The sequence below is a fragment of the Aquila chrysaetos genome, chromosome 13 (genome assembly GCF_900496995.4).
Source record: "Aquila chrysaetos chrysaetos chromosome 13, bAquChr1.4, whole genome shotgun sequence".
Lineage (NCBI taxonomy): Eukaryota > Metazoa > Chordata > Aves > Accipitriformes > Accipitridae > Aquila > Aquila chrysaetos.
In genome coordinates this window covers 10,812,772-10,836,345 of record NC_044016.1, presented here as the reverse complement: position 1 = coordinate 10,836,345, position 23,574 = coordinate 10,812,772, and the positions used below count along the sequence as shown (strand labels likewise).

Below are 23,574 nucleotides of genomic sequence, written 5' to 3'. Positions count from 1 at the left end.
GCAGCAGACAAATTATACCACCCAAATTAGAAGATGACAACCTGTGCTTTCCACCAACCTTAGCTGCTAGATGGGTAGTGCATCTTCAAAATGCTACTGCAGTTCACATTTTGACATGTTAACATATGTCACCCCTCACTCCAGTTTATACTAATACTCTGGGTTATGAATGGCAGAGACCAAGGGCTTCAATTGAAGACTGTCAGATTTGGCTGCTTGGGGAGCATCAAGCCTCACAAGACTCAGAATGAAATTTCATTCTCAATTGTCTGTTCTTGCTGGTGGTTAAAACAAAACAAGAAAAAAAGGAAAAGGGGAAAAGAATAACTGTCACAAGTAACTAGAAAAAACAAATAAAACCAGACATGCCAAAACTCAGATCAATTCCAAAGCAGGGTGTCAGAAAACAACTCTGAAGAAAGAGTACTCACTCTGTGCAGATTTTGTTCTGTTTGTAAAACTTGTGTCTTGCTGCAAACAGCCATGAAATATATTTGGCATTTTCAAGATCATCCTTTAAACACAAGGAAAAAAAATAGGAAAAAATAATATATATATAATCATTCATTTTGTTATTCTTACCAAGGAGTAACAAAGAAGAGTTTTAAAAATCCAATTGCAATAACGCTTGGTAAGGTCCATCATGTACAGAATCTGGCTGCCAAGAACATGTCTAGTGCCCTCAAGAGCATTCAAGGCATTGAATTACTGAAATACAGTGGCATGCCTTTACATGCTGCCACTTCACTGCTAAGTCACAGTAGGAGGGGAGGAGGGACAACAACAACAACAAAATGGCTAAAGCTTGCTGGTCCAATTTCTATACTGGTCTTGGTTCAGGGAGATGTGGAGTGATTTTAAATAGCACAGAACAGCACTGCAGCCCTCTGAGTTCCAGTATGTGCATGCATGGTAGCTTATGCCCAGTTTCTACAACTGCTTATGCTGCTATATTTATGCCAACGTGAAAGATAGTGTGGCACTGTGGATGTTTCATCCAACAAGCACTTCAGTTTTTTGCAGACTTCCCAGCATGGTATAATTTGGGATGCTTGGAAGAGAATACAAATATTGGTAGCTAAATGAAATTAATTTCACTCTCTGCATAAAGTCAAATGCAAACTTGGCGGGGGGCTGGAAGGGTGGGGTGGGGTGTGTGTCTTATGGTGAGTGACCCCCTTTGAGAAGGTGGAATTTTAAAGGTTTATTTTTTATATAAGCAGCTTTCTTGATGACACTGATTAGATCTTTTTCTTACTGTGTGAAAGAGCACGTTCTCTTCTTTGTTGATCAACTCTAGAACAATCGAAGACTTGTTATGTGCTATATTCCCAATGTCATTCCACCTGTAGAGTGAAAAAATGCAGTAGAGTTTGCCAACACATACATTCAAACATTTCACAAACACATTAAGAATCCCTTAGTCAACATTAGTCTCATTTTATGTGAAAGCTTTTCAGTAGCTGTTTGATGAAGAAACATCGTCAGGAAAATAAGGAAGTCATGCTCTGATTAAAGGAGAAACAGATATTCAGCTCTTATCCCAAAGTAGGAGACTTAAAAGCTCTCTTTCAAAACACCAATTTGAAGACTCAGAAGATACAGTGAAAATACATTAATGATAAACATTTTACTGAACTGTGGCATTTTGAACTGATTGATTTTAGCCACATGTAATGGAAATTTTTAATTTTTTTTTTTTTAATAGTGCCCTTCCTCTCCGAATGCCATTTCCAACTTTCCTCCAGTGCCAATTCTTCCTAAAGAAGGTTAAGTTGACAGCATGGTTATGTAGGCTATGCATACCATGTTAATACTCTGGTTTTATTATGCTTGCAATCTTTTTTTTCAAGTAATTGTCAGGTTACCCAAGATCAGAGTTATAATCTTCTTACAAATAGCTGACAGACATTTGCGTACATTGCATGCAATCCACGGGGATGGAAAGGACTTGTTTGTTCTGTTTGCAGCATGCATTCCTCTTCATGTCATGGCAGGATGCTTGAAGAACGTATTTCCAAAGAATAAGGATCCCAGAACCAACTATCATTTCTACATGTAAAGAAACTTCTTGCTTTTGTCACCTGGCACAGTTAAAGGATTATCTAATTTATTCTCAAAACTAAATATGCAAAACATCAGCTATGTGGAAAAGGGAGCCCTAACATTTTTCAAGATGACCACTGAAAGCCCTTTTAAGGCAAAAAACCCCAACATTCCAGCTCAAGTCTGATACAAGCCTTAGCTACCAACTAAAAATTAGTGCACCTCATAAAACACAATGTTTTGGCTGCACAAATGTTCATATTCTACTAACAGGGACTAGTAAAAATTTACTTCAAGTTAACACCAACAGTAATGGAAATACCCACCAGAACAGTAGCAAAGAAGAATGAGTGAAACCCTGGCCTCCCTGGAATCATGGAGATTTCTAGCAACATCTTCATACAGAACAAACTTTTATAAGAAGTAACAAAACTCACAAAAGAAAGTTAACGGAAAAGTTTAAGTGATTCTTAACAACCAGAATAAACAGCAGAAAAAACAAACATGTGACACAGCCAGGATTTTCAAAATTACAGAATGAGAAAGGTCAGCTTTTTTTTTTTTAGTGAGGCACCTAAATATGGCAACCAGATTTTCAGAAATGTTGGCTGACAACCGTGAGGTTTCACAGATTTGCATTCAGAAGCATCGAAGAAGCAGACACAAAGGCAAGAAAAGAAAAAGGATCAAAGCCTTGTAAGTAGAACAAGATACATGACAGACAACTATGTCTTTCTTGCCATCAAACCCATTCAGACATCAGAAATTATTCTTTATCGCATCTCTTATGGCCAAGAGACCAATCCTGGAAACAGCGAGGTGACTAGTCCTTAGCTAGAGGACTGGCACTACTGAAGTCACATATATAAGTAAGGAAAAAAACCCACACATGGAGCTCTGAATAGAAGCTCGCTTTAGATACAGAAGACCCTAGTTTTTACCTATAAATCACAGTTGTCCTTCCAATTCTGTTTTTTATGAAGATTCCCATAAAGAAAATACCGAGGTGTATGTCATTTCCATGATTATCCTGCAGAGAAAGGATAATATATTTAGTTTAATAAAGAAACTGGCCAATACATGCATATGAATGCATGCTGAACTACCAAACAGAAGCCCTTCTTCAGGATGAATGCAGGACTAACTCTTGACTAACCTACATTGTACTGCTCATCAGACTCTTGATTTTCATTATTTCAACGCAGTTAGCACTTAATTAGATTCATTCTGTTGATTAGTGAAAACAGATGAAGTCTAAAGGAGCCCAAGGTTCTCCTCTATCAAACAACACGCACACCACGTTCCCTGTCATTGTGATTTTATCTGTCTAGAGTCCGTATGACTACCAAAAGCAATAGGCCTCTTTCACATTCACAGTATTTCTCCAGTCACCTGTTAAAACGTGTAGAGATTTCAGAAAACCACACCTGGAGATGGAATCCCTCTCAAAAGCTATACCCTTCACACGTCGTCCTTCAAGTACTCCGTGTAGAAGTTCACAGCACGTCACCTTAAAAAGTACTTGTATCTCTGTACAGATACATCCTCCATTGTTTTTCAATTATTGGGTTAAATATTAATCTGCATGCAACACAGCATCCACTATTCTTGCATTGTTTTTCAGAAGTTCTGTCGCTTTTGTGCCTACCTATGTCTCCTTGCAGGCTCCTGTTTGAAAACCATGTGCTCCTGTTCCATTTTGCAATCAGCTGTTTTCTTAAAAATGCTTTTTCTTTTTTGCTACAAAAGCTTATGCTGTCGACAAAGAGGTTTTTCTACATTTATCAACAAAAACAACTCCTCCTCAGCTGCATATATAGCAATTGATTCACACTTTAAAGTGGTAAATAAAAATCATGCTAACACAAAGAGTGTGGTTAAAAAGAATTGCTAGAAGAAAGGATATGAGAGAAGTTAATGCACTATGCATGAGCAAATTCTAGAAACCATCAGGTGCTCCTGCATTTTAATAGATCAGATTAGAGCTGTTCTCCTGGCCTTGCTGTACTTGATCCCCTAAGGCAACAATGGAGTATCTGCACCTGTTTCTAACTAAGTGTTAGGCCTTTTGCAAACAAGTGATGGATGCCAATTTTCAAGCCCCAGCCTATGCACTGATTTTCAATGCCACATATGCCAGCATTCTTCCACGTATACTACAAGTCAGCAGAGGTCCTATGGCTGACAGTCTTCAGTTTAGTCTGATTAGAGGCCTACATGTTCCTCTGCCTTGTCCCAGAGGCAGCTTTAGAAGGCAAAGAGATTAGGAAAATGTTGGGGAAAACCTATGTATTTGTACACTTATACATGTGTGCATGTGTATACACACAAATATCTATATAGAAAGAAAGAGAAACGTATTTCTAACAGGGTTTTCTGACAGGAACAAAAGAGAAATCTTTGATTTTCCCCTTTGAATGCAGTTCTATTCGTCTACAAGGCCAGCACACTGCTCTTTGATACCAGGGTAACACCTTCCTGCAATTTTGCAGGGCACCCAGTCCACTCTTCATACTTATCTTAATGACATGCAATATCTAATGACAATTCCAACACAGAAATCCTTTGCAGCAGCATGCAGCATTAATCTGAATTAATTCAAAGAAAACATTGATTTCATTCATTGTCAATAAACGTTCCATAATTTTTGTTGTTAGGTAGTTTTTTTGCCATTCAGCTCCTCCCCTCCAGGCCAGTTTTGAGACTGGCCAAAGGATCAATTTTGACTTCAGCAGAAAGGGTTTTTTTGTTTGGTGTGTGGTTTTCTTTGTTTGGTTTGGTTTTAAACTCCAAGTCATCTTTAACTAGCAGAAAAATTGCTAGCAGTACACCACTTACGGTGGCTGGGTTGGTCAGCAAAGAGAAATGGGTCATGTCGGTAACAGTAGTTTTCAGTTTCTCAGCACAACTTTATCATGGTGGCATGTGCTCCGTAAGGCCAGGCAGACCATTCAGGGCAGAAAGGGGCTTCCAGCAAAGGGAAAGCGACTACAAATGCAAAATAAACCTTGAAACCTCTCCTCAGTTTTAAATGTGTGGAGGACCTGTGTGCACATGTGAGAAACTAAGGAAAAGTAAAGTTAATGCTTGGTAAATAGCAACTGAGAAAGAAATGAAAAGGTCTTATCTTCCTATCCTGTTAAAGACGACCAGAGCTGAGGTTCATTTGCCCCAGCAACTCTCCCTCGACAGCACTCAAAGAAAAGTAAGGAGCAACTCTGCTTCCCAAGCAAGCAGGCCCTAGCACACAGCAACCTCTTCTGTGAAAAGATTTTTGGTGGATGAGAAGTAACACTACAGGCCTAAGATACCCTCATGCTGCAATGTCCATTCAAACTACCAGCAGTCATTTCACCCTCCAGAACAGTGAAACAAGTCCTGTCTCTTTTGGACAAACACAGCTTGCATGCATTCCAAAGGTCGCTGTAGACTTCTGCATCATTTGATTCAGAGATTCCTTTATAATATACACTAACATACCTTCACAGGGAAAATTTCCTGTCCAAACCCATCAAGGCGTTCCACTTCATTGATGTACATTAGCTCAGCCTCTGCTGCTGTAATGCCACTGCAATTAGAGTAACAAAAGGCAGCTAATGGTTCAATATTCTATGCACACAAGAAAGACTAGTGAAAAGATAGGAGATTCACAAACCGCTGTAGAAGACACTCTGGAGACACTGCCTAGAAATGCACAACACAGAACTAACTTTCAACATTAGGATCATAATGAGCAAGGGGAGGAATTTTACTAAATGTTGCTAAGGTAAGGTACAAAGCACACTAAATTACAGGAGGAACAAACTGAACTGATTGTATTACTCAGTTTCTTCTGTACACATCAAATGTTTTCCAGGCTTTATTAAATCATCAGGCCATTGCATCAGGTTGTGCCTAGTTTGGGATGGCCAATTTGAACCATACGGGTCCTAATTTGGAAAAATAGTATACAAATCCACTGAAGTTTCTTAAAATTACTTAAAAGGGAAGACCTACATTTTCAAGTTGGCTGTTCAACAACACGGGCGCTAAATCCAAATGTTGAGCAGATTCTCTTTCATAATAGAGAACAAACCAGCTGAAAACTTTTACACACGTGTCTACACATGCTCCTGTCACAGCTCAGGAATTCAGACAGATTTCAGTTCTCAAAAGCAGGTCAGAATAGATTGCAGGTTGCTCCAAAAGAAGGCCACTATTAATGTTTCTCCTCTTTGCTCCTCCTTACCACAGCTTACAAACAGAAATACAGGAACCAGACAAATACTTGGGAGAAAGAGGGAGAGAAAGGACGTGGAATGCGATATACCTGCTGAAGTGAGGATAAGTATTTGTTCTTTGTGTTGCAGAAATAGCACTCGAGCACAGCAGGGGAGGGAAATCTTTCCTTTCAAGTCTGTGAGTTAACCAAGATCACACAAGCAGCCCATGGGGGAGAGAGAACAACAGAACCAGGCCTGTTCATGGCCAGCTTGGAAGCTAACCCTTTGGTTGCATCAAAGGCCCAAGCTTTCATTGAACCTCAGACTGAGAATGGCCTTAGACTCAGAGACTGGTATTTACCCCTTTACAACTATTTTCTGTCATATAATGGGGAGTGCTGCACCCTTCATATAATATTCCTATTGCATTTCATGTAATAAAGCTTTAGATGCAAATTCATAATATAACACAAAAGATATTTCCAATGACGTATAGGCACTGCCATTTTCCTAAGAACAGCACTCTACAGGTTTGAATACTTCCACCACCAAAACACCTAGATGACACGTAAGGAGGCTTCTTTCAAAGAAGGTATTTGTACTGAAGCACTCATACATACACTACTAGCTCATTACCTAGTAACACCGTATTGTATCTTTTCCACCACAAGACTTAAAACCCAACTCCTGGTATTTTCATTTCCATTACATTGAAAGCATGTGTTTCCCCCTCTCTCTTGAAAGGGGGAAAACCCTTGGACAGACCTTTGGACCACCCCCGATCAAGTCACAGGGTCTTTCACCATCAGGATTTAAATGAAACCAAGAAGAGAAAGAAGTCTACTACAGAGTGCAAGTAGTGTTACACATGTTCATTAAACCTTATGGTGCAAATGCTCATTTATTTGGGATTAAGTTCCTCGGCCATTTTGTGTTCACAAGAGGCAGGTAATCTTTTGTAATAGGCTAATTAAAAATCCCGCGAGACATAGCATAATAGTAACATGAAGATAGGCTAGTTTACCCCTGCCAGAAAAGCATGGGGAGGAAGGGAAGTAGTAGGAGGATGATGACAATAAAAAAAATTAAAAAAAAAAAAAAAAATCCCAACCTTAACATGTCAAGCTCACCTGTGAGTTCGGTGTTCCTGAGCAACCTTTTGAGTCAGCTCCTCCAAGACAGCTTCATCCTGGGTCCATTCCTGTAAGAATATGAAGTAGAATCGAAAACTAGTCATCCAAAGAGAGATACAACAAAATGCAAGACAGGAATTATGACGGCAGATGTTTCAGGATTGTTTCCTGTTTACGCTCTTCCAGGTAGTTACAGAGAGAGAACCTACCACCACCTGCACTGAAAATTCAGAGCACCGGATGCTGAAAACATGCGAGGAGAACATGAGTGTCTGATTTTTTTTATATCTTTTTGGGGGAGGGTAAAAAGATACTGTTAAAAATAGGGCTAAGGTGCTTATTATTCTAAAATAGAGAACAAAGTATAGAGCACGGATAAGGGATCTTTTCCTCAATAAGGACCAAACAAGTCTTTAAAAACACTTGGAAGTCTACAAATGAATATACACCTTTTAAAACAGCCCCAAATAATGCACAGACCATGGAAAATGAAGTCATGGGTATTTTCTGTCCTGCAACCTACAGGTACTCCCTTCCCTATGTTAAAAGGGATTCAAAGTTTTGCTACCTCTTCAAATATGTAATAAAATGTACTTTATGCTTGCAACACATTTCTGGGCAGACATTTTTGTCTTCTGCAAATTTAATAATGTGTGGTAGAAACAATTCTGAAATAATTGGGAGCAAGTTAATAAAGGAAGTCTGCTCATAAATTCAAGGCAAAAAAAGGAAGCTGAAAAACTTTCTTGCAAAACCTCAAAGTTCTTATTTTAAAAAGCCTTAAGGCTGCATGTAATGTACTTAAATACACTGCCTGTTTCTTGCTCAATGGGGCCCTCCCTCTGATACTTGCTTCTGCCACAAAAAAATGTGAAAGTGGTAACGTGCTAATGAAAAATGGCATGGTACATGCCTATGCACAGCTACACACCTGTGGGGTGTACTGTGTACACAACTTTGTTCTTTTCACTGCTGAAGAAATGCCATTTGACACACATTGTAGCCTCACAAGATCAAACAGTACAAACATAGCTGCCCCTCCCTCATCCACCAGCTCACTTCACTAATGAATTTATAGCAATGTTCTCGTTGGAGGCTCTTTCTATGCCCAAGATTCACCCAAATCCTCCCACTTGCTTCAGGACTAGTTTATATCTGCAGCACTTAGCAACTGTCACTGAACTTGCAGTGAAATATTTACTATTATGTTATCCACTCCTCCCCAGAAGAGCAAAGACAAGTAGTTAAAGAAATGTCTAGAGAAACAGTTGATTTAAGAGTAGGCTTCTGAAGACTGTAGGAAGCAGACACTTTGCTGATCTTGTTAAATTTAGCAATAGTAGCATGGACCAAAGGCAAGATACCACAAAGTGAGCACATGGAAAACAGAAGAGAGCTGACCACAACACGATGTAGGCAGCTGACTCAAAAATGGAGGTTCTAGGAGATGGGCCCAAAGAGTAAAATGCTGAACTACATAGAAATTAACCACCTTAAAGCTCATCTAGAGGCCTAAACCCTCCCCTATTTTTTTTCTGAATAGAAAAATAGTATCAATATATTGAAAGAAGTTTGCAGAAGTTCAGTAATATACAAAGTGCCAGCTTGACAACACATTTCTCTGTTCATATTTGCAGCCATCTTCTTTCCCACTTAGGCTATCTTACACAACTTCAAAAGCCATCAACTATGCACACAATCATCAATTACTTATTAATAGGTGAAAGCAGCCTACCAAAGAAATCCTGCTCCACTAGTCAGGCTAACAGAAGTTTCTTAGTGAAAGGTCAATACTGAAGCCACATTCTAGCTATACAAGGCATATTCAGATCTCTATACATTAATTCCCCTTCTTCCTGCTGACTCTCTTTTTCAGGCGGTATTGAACTCTGTCTACCAGCTCAAAATTGCACCTTCACCTCAAGACACTGTGCAGCTGTCACCTTTTTGGACTTGAGAATGGACTATCCACTGCAGTTTCTGTACAAAGAGCACCAGTAAATGGGATGAAATGCTTCTGGAAGTGCATTTCCCAAGCCTTCAGATTACAGCGAGATGAATCATTCTCCCTCTCTACCGCTCCACTAATTGCAGAGGGAAACCAGATGCTTTAACTTCTAGGCAGCTACACTCAGGGCATTGGAACCCCACCCCACTTCCAATTTTTTTTTCCAGTTAGAAAGAATTCCATGATCTTTCACATTTTATGAAGCTTACACTCAAGATTTGTGCTGATGGACTTGTTCATCCAAGATAAAGCCAGACTTAACCTCAGCAGGCTTTTTTTTTCCCCCTCCTCTAAGCCATCCTCTCAGAAAGCCTCAGTGTCATGGACTGCACGAGCTTGGCATTTGTCACCAGAGTTTCTAACATCGTTAGTGACCTAAAACACTTCCCTCAGCATTCAAGTTATTCGCTAGTTTCCAACATAAATTTAAAACAAATTTACAGCACAGTCCCTGGAGAACATTTTGAGATGACCTGATTCACGCTTCACTTCAGTCTAATAGTCAGTTGATGTAAATTCATGTTCTCTTGCGGAAAGGCTGCATGATTTGTCCTGTGACATCACATTTACTACATCAGCAGCCCTCATATCCCCTTGTTATGCCATGCTACTAATACTGCAGTACTGCTAATATACACCTTTTTAAAAGCTGCAGATTCTTTTTTGATTCGAAGTACATTTCTTTTGTTGACACCTATTCCTACTGGGGGCTTAATAGGAACTGAAAAAGGGTGGAATTTCCACAGCATATATTCATTCAGATACAATCAAGTATATTGCAAGTTTTGTGGAGCAAAGTTTATTTCCACTATTAGTAGTTCAGCATTAGTGCTTTTACTCTGTTATCAACAAGGCCATCACTGAGGCATGGAGAAATTATTCATAAGAGACCACAAAAGAGGGGGAGAAGGAACTCACCATAGGAAACAAGACATATTCTCGGAGGAAGTCATGAGATTCAAATTGATTATAGTCTCCAAAATCCGCTGGAAAAAACAACACAATTACTCATTTTAGCACTTTCCACACATGTTAAGACCACACTCGACCTTTGCACAGATGCTTAATTTCAAGTGGGTGAGTCCTCTCTGAAGCCACAACCCAGCACAAAGATTTCTGCTTGTACTTTAGCTTTTAACATGGAGGTCTGAAAATAAGCGTTATTACCACAGATCAAATAACAGCCAACAAGTAATTTCTCTCTTTTGATCCCTAATATTATGACCATTTGCAATGCTTAATCATCAGGAGTGCAAGAGTTTCTTTTTCTGTAGCCTTCATGAACTAATACCACCATCTAACAAGGCTGGGATTGCTCAGCCTCTTTAAAAATGGTGCACACTTTTGCTTCTCCAATGCTTCCAGACCAGGCAAAAAAAAAGAAAAATTTAACCTCTCTCTGCTACAATTCTACACAACTGTACAAGAGATGCTTAATTTTACAGCCTGGGAGGTTAAAATCCATGAGACAATTCTATTAAAGATTGTCAACAACCAGCATGGTTTGGGGTGGGGAGGGAAGGTCTTATCCTTCTGCAGCCAATATTAACAGTACAGGCACTGTGTCAGTTTAACTGACTGGCCCACACCTTTCTACTTGCTTTTCTACTTCTTCTACATCTCTTTAAGAGGTACTCATCTCCATGCTCATATTCACTCATATATTGGGCTGAGGATTCTTGTCTAAATGTCCTTGAAACTGTGGAGTTTTGAAAATGCTTCCTAAAGGCTAAACTACGTTAAAAAATACAAAACAAAGCCTATATTTATCTATCTGTTAAATACACAACAGCTTATATCAAAAGAATATCTTGCTAGGAGGATTTTATTTTATATTAATTGAACTGGATGAAACGCCATCTACAAGATTCTCATATTATAGAAGTTGGAAATCCCCACCATAAATCATATTATCTAAACATTCTTTCAAAGCTTCTAGACAATTTCACATATTGCAGGATGCCAAAAATGCAGTTTCATTTTGTTTTCACCTCAGAGTTATGTTTTAACATAAACAGAAAGAAATCAAAATGGACATGAAACAGAGTCTGTAAGTTTAAAAGAAATTAGTATTTCAAATATCTTTCGCTGCATCACATGCAAAGGACAAAGGGAGTAATACAAGGTCAGGAAAAAAGCAAACAAGATTAGGTGCAGCATTTTGATGCAATGGTCTTTGAAATGTAATAGAATACGTAGAAAAGTCAGAATAAAAGTGATTACTTCAAACTGATTACAAAGAGTGACTCACTCTCAAAACTAGGCGAAAGCTTGAAAACACTGGACCAGTGACATATTCAGCATCTATTTAGCCCTAACTTACACGCTAGAAAAACTTCATTTACTTAAATTGCAAGATTCAGTATGGAATTTTATACATATATTTTCCTTCATTAATAAAACATTTCAAGATTTGACAGGAAACATTTTTTCTTCAATCTTTAACAAGAAATATGATACCAAACCAGAATTTCTACTGCCCTAAGAAAGATCATAATAGCATTATTCTCCACTGAACCTTTAATTTTCGAGAATCGGATCTTCATGTTTGCTATTTATGTATATGCTTCCCCCTTCCATCTCATGAGGGGACATGCCCAGAGCATGACTGCTGAAACTCTACCTTAGGTTCTCAAAGTCAGTCATGGATAGACTGAAACATACTTTCTCCAAATACAGGGCTTCTTCCTCTGTCCATATACATTATATGATCCCACTTTTACTGATGTCCTTAGGAGGCTCAGAATAAAAATCACAGTGTAAGAAGTAGTTTATTATTAATTTATAACTCACATAACAATTATGGTCATGTGTTCTTTCATACTTCAGATAGCACTATACAGCAAAACGAGTTTTTAATTAAAGGCAAAATTAAAGCTGCTGCTACGCTCTTTGATGTAATTGCATTTCAAACCAGAGAACGTGAAGCAAATTCATTACTGCAAAGTACTCCGTGGTTGGGGTTGGAAGAACTGGAGTTTTGTTCAGACTCACTTACGTGGATTTTAGAAATAGGAAAGTTGAACACTGTGATGTGGTCCATCACTCCCACCCTGAGGGTGTGAGTGTTTCATCAACAGCAATCTACCTATGCGCTTTCAAATCAATAGAAAACCCAGCTGTTGTGAGTAGGAGTCATATGAGGCCTTAGTTAGTGCCCAGACAACATATAGAACAAACCAAAGAAGCCAAGGTTGGAAAAGGGCTATGAGGTCACATCATCTTACCTTGCACTGCCAAACCAGCTAGTCGAATTCCCTGCTCCAATGAAGAAAGTAATCGGCCATCAAGAACATCCTTTTTCACTTGTAGGTAATACTGATACCTAGAAACAGAAAAAGAGCACAAGTTAGAACATCCATACATTGTACCTTTTCTGCAGAACAAAAAGACTGCTGAAAGCAAGAAAAACTCACCACAAACAGGTCAGGCTGTTAAACAGCAATCTGTACCTGGCTTCAGAAGTTCCACATTACCAAAACAAATCAATATGATCCCTACATGTGCAATGCTTCCAGGTGTATGAAAAGGAAAATAAAAAGTTCTAATCTGTGTTCCCTAGACCACACAGAAGAAGGACATCTGCTGGGATTACTTCCTCCACAGATTTTGTAGAGGTTACTGAAGACCTTGCAATCACCAATACAAAAAGAGGCTGTTCCTTATTTCTTCTATTGTTTTTGCTCCAGTGTCACCATTTTGATAGAAGAAACAGAATTTTAGCAATATACTTTGGCCTACTGACATAACTTTAACTATGGCCCACATAAAAATTTTTTAAATTGGCATCTCTCATCTGTAAGGATGATTTAGACACACAAATCAAGCAAAACCAGCTTCTAATATCATGCACTTCCTGATCTGCAGTAACTAATCACAAGACAAACTATGTTGGTTTTAACCACAGCAACAGAACTCACACATTTCACCTTACATTTGCAATAGAGTAGATTAAGACAAACAAGAAGCTTTCCACAGAAAGCTTAACAAGTTACTGTCCCCATTTGTGCATCCCTCTCATCTGCAGAACTGGACCAGACCCACAGCAGAGTTGGTCAAAGCAGCAGGGATATATACCAGTCCCTCCACCATTACCAGGTTAAAGTCCAGTGGAGACAGCTTTTTTACACAGTTGAGTTACAGCGGTAAAATGATCTCACGTCCATCAGCTTAAACTTTTGGTGCAGACATATGTAACCCGTCCCAACTGAGATGAAACACAATTCCTTCTCAGCCGACATGCAACTCCTCATCAGGTCTGAGCCCAAAGGTAGAGGTAGTATACCAGTGTAGCCACAGTCCATATGTGCCTCAATGCACCCAACCCCCAGACCTGCTGATAGTAACCGATGCGCCTGGGTGACCAAAGTTAGGAAACCCTCAGAACCAGCAAAAAGGTTTCTCAGGCTGTGACCAGATATGGCAAGCTGAACCAGGTTATGAGGTTACTGCTCCCTTCAGCTGTATGCCTGCTCACCCCCTAACACAAAGGGCATCCGCTTAAAATGGCATAGATTTAAAAAATAATTGCTTGAGATAAACTGGGTTAGAAAGAAATGGTACACAAGCATGCCAGCCAGTCTCTGAGACCGCAACCTCTGCAAGGCAGACAGCAAAAAACGGTCAGAAAGACTCGGGGCAGTAAACTCCTAACTGGATTCAGCTGCAACCAGCACACCCCATCTGACCTTACCTTCGAACCTTTGGGAATAGCAAAGAAACTGTTCTGGTCTCAGTTAGAGTGTAAGTCACCTTCCCAGTCCCAACAGGAAAGGACAACCACTGTAACATTACCCACGTTACGGGGACTGCACTGCCTTAACTATACTCACAAACGTTACTGTTGGATTCTCTGTGGAGGCATTAGAAAATACCTACGTGCTTCAAAACCAGCATAACCCAAGACATGCTTTGAGGGCTATTAATCAAATGCAGCATTTTACGTTTTTCTTAACTTCCATCAGCAACGTGAGATGCAATAACTTGCCACTAGACAGCACCAACGCTCTGACCAGACCCACACTCTAAAGGCAGCAAGGTGTTGAGAGGCTAAAAGCACCGCAGGGCAGAGAAATCCTCTCAGGGAAGGAAGGCCTCTGCACGTATTCTTCACGCCTGAGAAGTTCCCTTCGGAGTTCACAGTTTTTATGTGTGCTTAAAAGGTAATTGTTGGGTTACTGGTTTTAGTAGTAAAAACTTCCTCTTCCCCTTTCTCCCCTACAAAAGGCAGAAGAACATTTTCAAACAGGAAAAATATAATCTCATTTAAAATGCTTACATTTGGCTTTCACACAGCCTGATGAAGGTTAAAACTTCAGGGGATTTTGAAATTTGACTGAGAGAGGCAGTGTAAAAAGCATACAGCTTCTCAGCCTAAGCCCTGTTCTTCAGCCCCAGGTTTCATACTTGCTCAGTCCAAGAGACAAATCAGCTTGTTTCTACTTCTTTGCAATGACTAAATCCCAATTCTGAAAATACACACGCTTTCATACAAGCTTGACATAAGCTGCTTTATCAATTATGCAGGTGACCAGTTGCTGAATCTGGTCTTCGAGACTTGTAAACCCAAAAGCAGGCTATTTATGTCAATGCTACATATACATGCATGAGTTACATATTCTAGTTTAACAGAACAAATGTAAAATCCACATCTGCCATAAAGTTAGAGCTATTGTTAAACACAAAGTTAAGGACGATGTGAAAGTCAAAACAATGTAAAATCTTATAGTGACATCCTAGCTCTATAGAAGTCAAGCATGTCACCAGCTTTAGTGGAGCCATGATTTCAACCACAGTGCCCACAAAACTATATATAAACCATAGAAAGAATTATTTAGGTAAGCATCATCAAAAATACGACGTCAATGCAGTTACTGTAGTATCAAATGTTACGACCAAGACTTTCAAAAGGAACAGTGATGTGGGGTTTTAGTTGCAATTTTAGTTGCCAATACTTTCAGAAAAATTGTTTTAAGCCAGCAGTCAGCACCCGCTTTATGAGAAAGATGCCTATTTACAGGTGTTTCACCCTGGTTGTCAAACAGGTCACGTTTAAAAATCTTAATTGGAATATTCTACAATATTATGGTACGGCATTGCATTTACTAACACTAGCAGAATAAAAGTTTAGGATTTATTATATATTGTAGATTGACATGCAGTAAGAGTTCAAAAGACGTATATAACTAGCTCTCTAACATTAACTAGTGTACCCATCAGGAAAAACCTCACGGAGAAAGTTGTCGCTTCTCACAGGCAAACACACTGAAAAGCAATCACCTGCTATGGCTCTGACACCTTTTTCAATAGAAGTGCTAAAATAAACTGAAGAAGATTGAGACAGAAACCCCTGCCTCATCTTTACCCATCTTTACCAAACCAGCTTCATCTTTACCCCTGGACTGACAGTGACAAGGGTCACCCACCTAAGGTGTCCCCTAACATCTCCTCTCATTGCAGCCACATAAGGCACGAACTGGGACATCTCCTTTCACAAGGCACCAACCAACTGGAGCGGCAAATTCCACTGTCAAGGATGAGGAGGAGCATACCCTGGAGGAAGCTCTGCTGGAAGGCTCTAATAGCTCTACCAGCCACAGATTCATGGCTCAGCCGTGCTGTAAAACTGTGGTCAGGCTCCCTGCCCAGCCAACGGAGAGGAGAAATTGGCCTGTATTCTGTCAAGGATTTGAGGCTCCTCCATCTGAAATTACGTTAAATGCTGTTATTATGTCACTATGCTAGCTGAGACTGCTCTTTGTTCGCTTGGATTGCAAAAGTAGATCTATAATTTGAGGGAAATCAAACATTTTAAAAATGATTCAGCTATAGATTCACTGAGGAAAGCTGTTCCAGAAGAGCAGATAAAAACATGCATTTCATAAGCCTCCTATTAGGTGGTTTAGTTGGGAAAGCATATGGAAACTGAACAAAAGAGAAGTTAGCAATCTGCACCCCCAAATAATAAAAGGCAAGAAATTCAAAATTAAGAATTACAAAGCTTTAATCACAGAGCCATTCTGGCATACTAGGGGAGTGCAGGGCAGAAGAGACACCACCACAGCCAAGCTGAAATCTCTCACCTTCGTTGCTCATTTTGGGTTAAACATTTTTAGCAAAGCTGTTGTGTATTCAATACAATAAAGGCTACTACAGTTTGCCAGCCTGTAACTAATTCCAAGGGGAATGGGAGTGGACAACAAGTCTGAACAAAGCCATAATTATAAGGATATCATTTCCCACAACTCTATTTAGCCAACACAGAAAACATTAAAAGTGTATTTGCATGTATTGCATCAAAAAGCACACTTTTTATAAAGTAAATAAGCTGCAACTGGACAACTATGAGACATCTGAACTCCAGAATCAACATCTGCATTTTAGCAATCCATACTACATCAGAGGAAAAAAACCACAAATAGTATTAGTAAGCAGCAGATAAGGTTACTGGTTTAAAATTTAATTGTAACACCAAGATTCAGACTTGGCTACAGCTGCGTAAATGTAGAGAAACTCCATTTGCCCATACAATTCTGCATAGACCTCCCAAGATCAGGATTCATGTTTGTTTCTCCTGTCACTTCAAAAAAGAACGTGGGTGTTTGTACAGTGTCACTGAATTCATTGTACCCTTCCATCAGCACTGTTTATCTGATGTATAACATCTGTTGCTGTTTTATATATGCAGAAAGCAAAGCTAATTTTACTGATCTCCATTCTCTTCAACGACCAATGTTTCAGATATCACAAGCTACGCAGAACCTGACAGATCAATAATGGAAGCAAGATCTGTGTACAGAAATTAAAGGATGGTTTACAAAACTAAGAATATGGGTTAGTTTTGCAGAGTAATTGCACTGGTGCACTGCATCTTCACAATTTTCCTACTAGTGACTTCCACAAAGAACCACAGGGCAGATACTTCATCAATAATTACTTAATATTATTGGACCCGGTAGCCTTGAGTAATCAACCAGCATCCAACTCTGCTAGGAAATGTACAAGAACAAAACAAAAAATGCTTATTGCCCCAGGGATTTACAAACTAAATATATATTTCATACACATACATAGATCTGTATGTTCATACAAAAAGGTGACAGGATCAAGATAATAAGGTTTAATACTGTTTGAATGCTGTACTGTGATTGGTCTGGATTTTTGTTATTTTTCCCTGGTTTTACTTTCCTTCTCTGTACATCAGGGACAGGAAGGGTTTGGAATATATGCATTGTATCTAGTGCAGCAGGAAACACTTTTTTAAAAAAAATTTTTTTTTTTTTTAATCAGTGTGTTTTTCTGGAAATTTCAAGCTGGTATGAATACATACATTACAGTTTCAATACCAACAAATATATACCTTGAATGTATCTGAAAATACACAAACCACTACAAAACATGTATTAGTTACCAAAGAGGTACAATGCCTTTAAAATAATTTCTAATGATGCAATTACTGGCATGACTAACTTCTTTATAACTCATTAGGTACCTTTTTGGCATTAAGCCTATCTATTGGATAACTGCATAGCTATGTAGTTCAACTTCTTCTCTGGAGGAAGAGAGAACTGCTTTACTGTTTCATTCTCCAAAATAATAAGTCTTTAAGACTCAAAGGAAAAACAGATTGGCACACAAGTGGTTTAGCTCAAGACTTTCAGCTCTTTTCCAACTTCAAAACTAATTGCAATTTGAGTACAATATGAACTTCTAAAATTAGGAACACAATAAAAGTCTCATTGAATCACAACAACAGTCCGACTCAGCTCATTTGGGTTTATCTTAGTATGGTAATATACTTCTGAACAGAGACACTGCAATGTACACTTATGCAATAATCTGCCCACAGGGGAAGCAGTTTCTCCAGAACAGAGGCCTTTTATCGTTTACTAAAATTATTTTAAGCATTAGCTTTGATATTGATGTGTCTACTGTTCACCTCGCACCTTAAAATCTGCCATGATTTTGGCTTTGATACTATTTAGCAACAGGACTCCACAGATACCTATATACTATGTTTTAAAGAGAAACCCATTTTTTGTTTTAAACACAGGGTGTTTCATGTTTTCTCAGCCTTTGAGTTAGATGAGCCAATGACTCATCTATTCAATGGGCAATCAAAGGAACTAATTGATGATGACCAAAAGGTTATTTTTATTCATTTATCACATATTTGAGACAATCATAATAATACTTAACTCTTACTGGTTGCTTTTCTGGGAAAAACACTCTTTAAATAGTACTAATGATCATTAGCCTTATTGTATAGGTAGAGTATCTGAGGCACATGGCTGGTGAAGTTACTCATGTAAACTTGGGCAGGAAACCAAGACAGATTTGGGAGATCTAGGTTTTGTTCCCAAGTCTCAACCCAGAGCACTACTTACTAGATGCTGCTTATTTCATGTGGGTCACTCAATACACTACAACAAAACTGACTGCAAACTTGGACTGGATTTTATATGGCAAGAAAGGCAGGCAGGTAGACAAGACTGGTCTTTTCAGATACAACGTTCAGTATATTGGCAAAGACGGTGTTACGATTTCTGGGCTTGAGCATGCTGAAACACATTTTAGATGCAAGGATTCAATCAGCACATCTTAATCTAAAGGCACTTTAAAAAAAGAGGTACATACATTGATGATGTCATTGTCAGTAACGCAGTGCTAAGGCCTTGTCTTTGCCATTGTAAAAAAACTTAGATGATGTTGATAAACAGAATATCTCCAGCTTGCTCCTCTGGAATTTCATCAACTTCTCTCCCAGTGAAAGTCTGATGTTTCACAGTACTAGACAATAGCCATTTATCTGGGATTTGTGGTAGAATATAAAAAGCAACGGCTGTACTTCCACTACTAAAGGGTAATATTTTTGGAAGGGTATTATTGAGAACAAGTCTACCACACCCTGTCACAGACCTTCAGAAAGATCAGCAGACTTGCCAGGAAAAAAAAGGGAAGGAGACGAAAGAGCCTTTGTCACACATGCAGGAGGAAATTCCTTCAGAAGCTCAAACTGTCAATGCTAATAGTAAAAACACAGTCATACCAGTTTCTAGGGTAGGAACTCCTTGATCATAATAACCTTATAAGGTAGGTCAAGGTTAGCTTCAGGTAACTGAGAAATGAGGCTGTTCAAAAGCAGCATCCAACTGTCTACATCCTTGTTTCCTCCAGCAGCTGGATGGAAAACATGACTGAAACTATAAAAATAAAATAAATGAAATACATGGAAAGATTTGTGTCATTCCTTTTCCCCTTCCTAATGAGACAGAACAATGCTGGGTTAGCATCATTTTCACATGTAGGACCGAAAACAGAGGACAGATCAAAATACAGTTCATATCACCTACTTCCACATCGCTCAATCTCTCTCTTCAAAAGTAACAGTTCATAGCTGAAGGGGAGAAAAGGGGATTTCGCTAAAACAGGCTAATTTCACAACGATGGTCACTTTCCATTTGTTTTGATACACAACTTGTGAGCATAACGACAAATAATAGATAGCCTCAATGGCTGGCTTGCTCTATGAGCTGCAATGAGGCACACAATGCAAGGTAAGCTACCGCATCTGAGCAGTTGTCGTGGTTTAACCCCAGCCAGCAACTAAGCACCATGCAGCCGCTCACTCACTCCCCCCCACCCAGTGGGATGGGGAAGAAAACCAGGAAGAGAAGTAAAACTCGTGGGTTGAGATAGGAACGGTTTAATAGAACAGAAAAGAAGAAACTACTAATGATAATGATAACACTAACAAAATGACAACAGTAATAATAAAAGGATTGGAATGTACAAATGATGCACAGTGCAATTGCTCACCACCTGCCGATCGACACCCAGTTAGTCCCTGAGCAGCGATTCCCTCCACTCCCACTCCCCCCAGTTTATAGATTGGGCATGACGTCACATGGTATGGAATACCCCGTCGGCCAGTTTGGGTCAGCTGCCCTGGCTGTGTCCTGTGCCAACTTCTTGTGCCCCTCCAGCTTTCTCGCTGGCTGGGCTTGAGAAGCTGAAAAATCCTTGACTTTAGACTAAACACTACTGAGCAACAACTGAAAACATCAGTGTTATCAACATTCTTCTCATACTGAACTCAGAACATAGCACTGTACCAGCTACTGGGAAGACAATTAACTCTATCCCAGCTGAAACCAGGACACCAGTGAAGTTCCTACAAAAGGCCAATGTCTTCCAAAGGTTAAGGTCCAGCTACACAGTCAACTCCTGGCTAAGGATACTAGAACAGGAAAACCTTTGAGCACCTAAAACCAGCCTGATCAGAATTTTGCACTGCTTAGTTGTTGTTTACCACTGCTATTTCATCAGTTTACTACTAAAAAGTTGTTCATTTGCATGCATTCCCTGAAAGACAGTCTATTAAAATTTCAGATCTCCACCTCCACCAACTCTTTACACAGCTGGCAGGAGATTTCAAATATAAATGCAAAGTATGAGCACTTTAGGAACAATAAGCTTTTTTCCTGGCATGAATCAGTCAATGAGGTCAAATTTCTGTAGGAAAATTGAGCATTCAAAAAAGAAAAGAATATACGTATTGCAAACGGACATGGGACCGTTTAGGAAGGTAACACACGCTTTATAACCTCTCACATATAAACAGCTGCTTCCATATAGCCTGGTATCAAAGTGTTGTGGCTCTTTGGTGTCCAGTGTTAAATGGACGGTGAGTGAAACCCTCAGCAGTTAGACAGGAGATAACAGCATCACACTCGGCATTCTCGTTGGCAGCAAAAGACTGAACTTGGATTGTAAAGGAGTGCTCTGCGAGTGTTTTTCTTTTCCTGCCATTTCTGATGGGCCACAAGCACGGACATGCACCCAGGCCTTGTTGCAGCCCGCAGACATGACACAAGCCTTCCAAAACACGCACTCCTTCCGCGAGAGGCTTAGCCAGCAGATGCAGCTTTACAGTATCCACCAATCTCTCTATATTTAAAAAGGAACCCCCAACCACAACAGGTCCATCCTCTGTACTTGTACTTTTTGTTAAGAGTGTATTATACTTTTTGGATACTTCAAGTTCAAATAAACCCGCAAACACAAAGTTAAACCTTAAATAAAAAGGCCAGTAATGGCATGCTTTAGCAAGAAAGGAAGGCATGCCACAACCTGATCCTGATTTTCTGCCCTTGAACTCTTGAATTAATTACAACAAATTACAGGGAGCCCCACTACAATTTATAAGCACAATAAACTCCCTTACAACCACCTATAATTTTATCAGAGTTAATCCAAATACCTGAAGAATTTTACAGTACAAAACTCCAACATGCCTTTAGAGTAAAAAAAAAAAAAAAAAAAAAAAAAAAATGGGGGAAGCCATATGTTCTTGTCTTCCGAGCCCTCTCTCTCAGCAAAGGCTACATTTGGTCTCTGCAAGCTGGAGTCCAGCAAAGCCAGGCCCTGGTGACACCATCATAGCATTCATCCTTATAAAGGCTGGTGGGATTGCAAAAGTAAAGCAAAGCAGTCAAAATCATATAATGAGAAGAAATCTGTATTTTAGCGTTTTCAGCTGAAAAACAACATCCAGTACAAGCATAAATATTACATGGAAACACTAAATAAAACATTTGGGAGCAAAGAGTTTGTTAGTCACATACCTTTGAAAAAAGCCACGTATCCATCTGGTTTGGGTTTTAAGCACATGCTAAGTGTTATTGTTCAACATTGCAGTCCTATTGACTTCACACTACTCACATAGTTAAGCTTAAATACATGCTCAACTCATGTCTCCTGAGCTGAGCAGAACACTTGCATTTGGCTACAGAGATCCAAAGGTTACAATACAAAAGACTTTATTTTTTCTTATTAGCTTCGCTTGCTTTTTTGACCATTAAAAAAAAAAAAAAAAGGAGAACTGAGTCAGGTAGGTGAATTGCAGCAATGCCGCATACTACTTTTTATACATAGATATTAAATGCTGTAGAGGAAGATCAGTATTCTCATTCTCCCACTCTACTGGGGGGGAGAGGCGCGGGGGAATTACAGTGAGAAAACAGGGGCCTGAGGAAGAATGCAACTTCCCATAATGGTGGTAACACTGGAACTAATCCCAGATCGCCTCTTCATCAGTAGGGTCCACAGGTCAAATGGATATCAAAGCCTATGAGAAAAATCCCTCCTGTTAAGCTTCCTTCAGCTTTTTTGTGCAGTCTGCAAGAAAAGAAGTATCAGTACTCAGCAGGGGCTTTTTTTGAGTGCAAACCCACAAGGTCTCACACAACTGCTGCCTCTACCTTCACCTTCCTACTAACATGGTCTCCTCCATTCCCATACAGGGTCCCAGGGCTCTTTCTCTGGCACATACAGCCCAGGATGCAGAGGCAGCTATTGCTCTGGTGTAGGACTGTGAGTTGCCAGGGCTTTTGTGTGCAAAGCCACCTTCTGGCTCAACAGCAAAATCAGTGGGACAACACTGCACAGTACCACGCTGTATTACTTTGCAGAGCAGTTCTACTAGCCATCACCCCTCCTCTTTGCTGCATGACACAAAACACGGGCTCCAACCACGAATAGCAGCTCCAACCACATATAGGCTCCACCTATATACAGGTGCTCAATAATATGACATGGCATGCAGCCTACGTGTCGTTTCTCACTTAAGTAGTCGCATCCTCAAAACATCAGGTCCTATGCACAGAGAACAACTCATGCCCCCAAATCCTTAGATGGCATAAAAGTAATGGCAGCTGTGAAGATCTATCCTCACAAAGATGCAAAAATGAAAAGATGAGCCATGGCTATGTATGCTGAAGGCTACCAAACCTCACGGGGAAGAGGAGCACAAAAACCCCTGTGGGTCTTTCGTGATTTGGAACCGGGAAAGATTTCAGCAAAAATGAGATTAGACACCCCCCCCCCCCCAAAGTTAATAATGGCTTAGATTTACTTCCTTTACTCATATGTGTTGACTCAGTTCAAAATATGCTGTTCCCTGCCCTGAAAACACAGCTAACCTTCAAGCTGTCTCCACTGTGGGAAAAGGTGGTTTAAGTTACATATGGAAGCAATATGAGTCAACAGTTTGAAAATTCTCCTGGTAGCCAGCCAGGTTAATGGCCAAGCAGGTTAGAATATCATGCTAAAAAAATGCAGTGAGTTAACTAGAACATATGTATACTCTAGCTCATACTCTGCAACACTGAAAATAAATATATAA

General features: G+C 39.6%; 1 protein-coding gene across 2 annotated transcripts in view; it reads right to left on the bottom strand.

Moving 5' to 3' along the window:
- Positions 1 to 23,574, bottom strand: part of PTPN14 (protein tyrosine phosphatase non-receptor type 14) — a 124,115-nt gene that overhangs the window by 31,775 nt on the left and 68,766 nt on the right. For both annotated transcript variants that reach the window (XM_030034928.2, XM_030034929.2), the window contains exons 4-10: positions 12,617 to 12,714; positions 10,308 to 10,375; positions 7,379 to 7,449; positions 5,527 to 5,614; positions 2,988 to 3,076; positions 1,259 to 1,346; positions 432 to 514 (exon numbers count right to left, since the gene is read on the bottom strand). In XM_030034928.2, the coding sequence (XP_029890788.1) occupies positions 432 to 514; positions 1,259 to 1,346; positions 2,988 to 3,076; positions 5,527 to 5,614; positions 7,379 to 7,449; positions 10,308 to 10,375; positions 12,617 to 12,714 (585 nt within the window). The remainder of the gene's footprint in view (positions 1 to 431; positions 515 to 1,258; positions 1,347 to 2,987; positions 3,077 to 5,526; positions 5,615 to 7,378; positions 7,450 to 10,307; positions 10,376 to 12,616; positions 12,715 to 23,574) is intronic.